This window comes from Terrapene carolina, unplaced genomic scaffold (assembly GCF_002925995.2).
Source record: "Terrapene carolina triunguis isolate 2854851 unplaced genomic scaffold, T_m_triunguis-2.0 Scaffold58, whole genome shotgun sequence".
Classification (NCBI taxonomy): Eukaryota; Metazoa; Chordata; order Testudines; family Emydidae; genus Terrapene; species Terrapene triunguis.
The window spans coordinates 110,894,847-110,898,619 of NW_020664409.1; the positions used below are offsets into that span (position 1 = coordinate 110,894,847).

A 3,773-nucleotide genomic window follows, 5' to 3' on the forward strand; every position below is an offset into this window, starting at 1 on the left:
TTTGAAATGGAAGAAAGTACCTTGTATGTGACACGTGGTTTTTCTTGTTAATGTAACAAGGTGATTGGTCTCCAGATCTTTAAAATGCAGAGTCCCTGACTAAGACTACATGCATCACAGACTCTGGGCACCTCATACACCCACAAAGCATCGCTGTGACTATAATGATACCAGACTGCTTTGAAGTGTACTTATGTAGACTATTTGGGTGAATGGCTCTGTGTTACCACCTAGAGAGAGAGAGTTCTCACAATCTTGGATGAGACCTTTGGTGGCCAGCCCTGGTTACCTGTACAGTGTTCATCGACTTCCTATATTTAATGGCAAGGTTAACCACGCTGGCAGGCTTGGCCAGGATCTGGCAGTACAACTGGCTCACCAGGCATGGATTGTTCATTGGATATACCACCTGTTCAGGTGTCCTGGCCGCCATCAGCCCCAGAGGAGCATTGTCTAATAGCCAGATGTTTGGGGTATTGACCAGGGCTGTTGCACAGAATCCCCCAGCCCTTCCTCCCAGTTACTTGTGGCATTGTGGGGTTTTCAGCCAGGGCATTAATGTCTAGATTTGCCACACTACGAATGATGATTTTTAACCCTTTTGAAAACAAACCCGATACCTGGTCACTTTCCAGGTTCTGTATAGCTCTGCCCCTTTCTACTTATTTACCTTTGCATAGCCTCCCCTTCCCCGTCCTGACTCCTCCAGTGTTTTCACTCTAGTCTGCCTATGTGTCAGTCTCTCAAACAATCACCTTCTTCCGCAACCCCACCCCTCCCCCCCGAGCGAGTTTTCACTTCCCTGAACTCATCTGCAAGACTCCTACCCTTGCTAGGCTGCCTGTATGGATCTTGTATAGAAAATCTGGGTAGTTGCTCCCTTTTGTGGATGCCTGTCTCCCCTTAGTCTGTGATCTCCTCAAGGCAGGCACAGTCTCTGCTTGTGTGTATGAAAAGCAGCTAGCACATATGGGGGCTACCATAAAACACAATGATAATCACATGCTCTGTGCTGTCCTGTTGTGATTCTCTAACTTCTCAGGACGGAGTGGAAGCGAAGATGACTACAGCAGTTGTACCAGGCAGCCCTCTGCCTTCACAAGGGGACAGAAACGTTTATTACATCTTGACAGATGATTTTGCATATGGCAGCAAGCTCTTTCCCGCCGGGAGCATGTGCTTCCTCAAAGAGAGGATGTATCTGCACAGTATCGCCTGTGGCACGACTTCCACTCGCTTCATGAGGGTCACCATGCTGGAAGGCCATTCCATAGTCACTATCGAGGCAGAAATTCTTCAACCCGTGAATGAGGAGGAAGCTGTTTTCCTTCTGGCCATCAACACCCTCAATGAGCGCTTGAACTGTTTTCTGGACCGCTGTAGCCTTGAAGCAGCAGTGAAGGCTACAGTGGGCCAACAGGTGATGGTGGATCTCAACCAACAACTGTTCACTGGCACCATCCGCTACATTGGGAAGATCACCAAGAGCCCTTTGTCCTCCTCACTCTGTCCATCCTACTTTGGGGTGGAATTACAGGTAAGGTGATTCAGGGGGAGGGAGGCGCTTTCTCCCCCCCACCCCCAGTTAACTTTATATAGGCCCAGCGTCTCAGCCCAATGGAAGGGGGTCTGGCTGAGGGGAGTGGACTTGCATTGCCTCCCTGTCACATCTTAATCAAACCCCTTGTTCAGGAAAACAAATCTTGTTGCCCTGGAAGTGCTAGTTCTAATTATACTGCACTGAACATTTAGCCTTTTTATCCTAATAGCAAGGCCCTGGTTTCCACTGGTAACAGCAGTGTGCCTGGGATCAGAACTCCTGGGATCTGTTCCTGGCTCTGTTCCAGACTCCCTGTGTGACTTGGGCTTCTCTGTCTCTCTCTGACTCAGTTTCCTCATTGTAAAATGGGGGTGGGGGTGTATTCTGATCCAGTATAACAGCTCTGTTGTTCTTATTGGGTTGGGTGGGTACCTCATTTCTGACATGGGGTCATGTCACTGTGCCAAGGGTCAGGTGGCTTCTCTCTGACTTGTCCCTGCCCAGAATGTAATGTGCCTTTCTGCTGGTTCTTCAGGGTGATGGTGAAGGCAGAGGCCACAGTGATGGCACCTATATCGGCTCTGAGTATTTCAAGTGTAAGGAGAACTGTGGACTCTTTCTGCCGCTTAACAAAATCCGGTTTATCCCGGCGCTGGGCGGCGACCCAGCGAGAGAGGAGCCCAAACCGGATGTGGACGAGGTTGTTCCTGTAAAAGTGGGGGACACAATTGGCTTCTACCTGGATGACGTCTTCAGACAAGGCATAGCTATGGACGTGTACAAGGAGGGAACCCAGTGGTTTGTTAAAGTTTGCCCGGTAAGAGGAGCTTCCCTTCATTTCTCGTTGTCTTGCAGCCTGCCTTGTGGTAGGAGCCTTATCAATGTGCAAAATCAGTTCCCGCACAGGAGTGAAGTCTTTGTCTAGGGCAAACAAAACCATTGTTTCCTGTGGGAGACTTTCCTCATCTTACCCCACCACTTACAGATCATTTAGCTGGCGTAACCCTTTATTGCATTGTCTCTTACAGGAAGAAGAAGGACCAACAGATGTTTTCAGAGATATCCCTATGGACTCGGTTGTGAAGGAAGGGCTGCTCTCCCCAGGTAAAGCAGCACACAAATACAGCCACCCCACTGCGTAGAACCCAGTGGATTGGGATTTGCTGTTGGGGTTTTTTTTCCTTTTCCTTTCACCTCATTCTCTGCTGTGTGGCTGACAAAGCTAAAATGCAATGGAGGAGTTTGTTACGTTTTTAAAAGGATGATTTGAGGACTGGAGAAAATGCCCAACAGTGAGAGGCTTAGAGAGCTTAGTATATTTAGCTTATTGAAAAGAAGACTGAGAGGCGACCTGATTACAGCGTATAAATACCTTCCTGGGGAGAAAATACCGGGTACTAAAGGGCTCTTTGTCTATTGGAGAAAGACAGAACAAGAACCAATGTCTGGAGGTTAAAGCCAGACAAATTCAAATTAGAAATAAGACACGGATTATTAACAGTGAGGGGATTAACCATTAGAACAAACTACCAAAAGGAAGCGGTGAATTCTCCAGAGCAGTATAAAAGGGCCTTAACTTGACTGAGAATCAGTCCCCAAGTTTCCTGACTCTCATAGGAACGGCCACACTGGGTCAGACCAATGGTCCATCTAGCCCAATACCCTGTCTGAAATGGCGGCCAGTACCAGAGTTTAAGGGGGATTATACAGAACAGGGCAATTATGGAGAGAGCCACTCCTGTCTTCCCCTCCCGGCTTCTGGTGGTCAGAGGTGTCGTGTAGCCCCAAGCACTTTCTTGGCTAATAGCCATTGATGGACCTGTCCTCCATTAACTCATCTAATTCTTTTTTTGAACCCGGTTTTACTGTTGACCATCATAGCATCCCATGGCAATGAGTTCACAGGTTCATTGTATGTTGTCTGGAAAAGTCCTTCCTCTTGTTTGTATTAACCCTGCTGCCTATTCATTTCATCTGCTGACCCCTGGTTTCTGTGGTGTTGGAAAGGATAAATAACACTCCTCTGGTCATTTTCATTCATGATTGTATAGATTTCTATCATCTCCCACCTTAGGCATCTCTTTTCTAAGCTGAACAGCCCTGATCTTTTCAGTCTCTACTTGTATGGAAGCTGTTCCATACCTTTGATCATTTTTGTTGTCCTTCTCTGAACCTCTTCCAGTTCCTCTATATCTGTTCAGTTCTTCTTAGCCTCATACTCATAGATCAGGGG

The 3,773-nt window shown here is 47.5% G+C and overlaps 1 protein-coding gene across 1 annotated transcript in view; it reads left to right on the forward strand.

Moving 5' to 3' along the window:
* Nucleotides 1-1,004: 1,004 nt before the first annotated feature.
* Nucleotides 1,005-3,773, forward strand: part of LOC112119750 (ubiquitin carboxyl-terminal hydrolase CYLD-like) — a 20,537-nt gene continuing 17,768 nt past the window's right edge. The window contains exons 1-3 of the mRNA XM_026646944.2: nt 1,005-1,537; nt 2,076-2,357; nt 2,569-2,644. Coding sequence (XP_026502729.1) covers nt 1,061-1,537; nt 2,076-2,357; nt 2,569-2,644 — 835 coding nt within the window. The 5' untranslated portion in view covers nt 1,005-1,060. The remainder of the gene's footprint in view (nt 1,538-2,075; nt 2,358-2,568; nt 2,645-3,773) is intronic.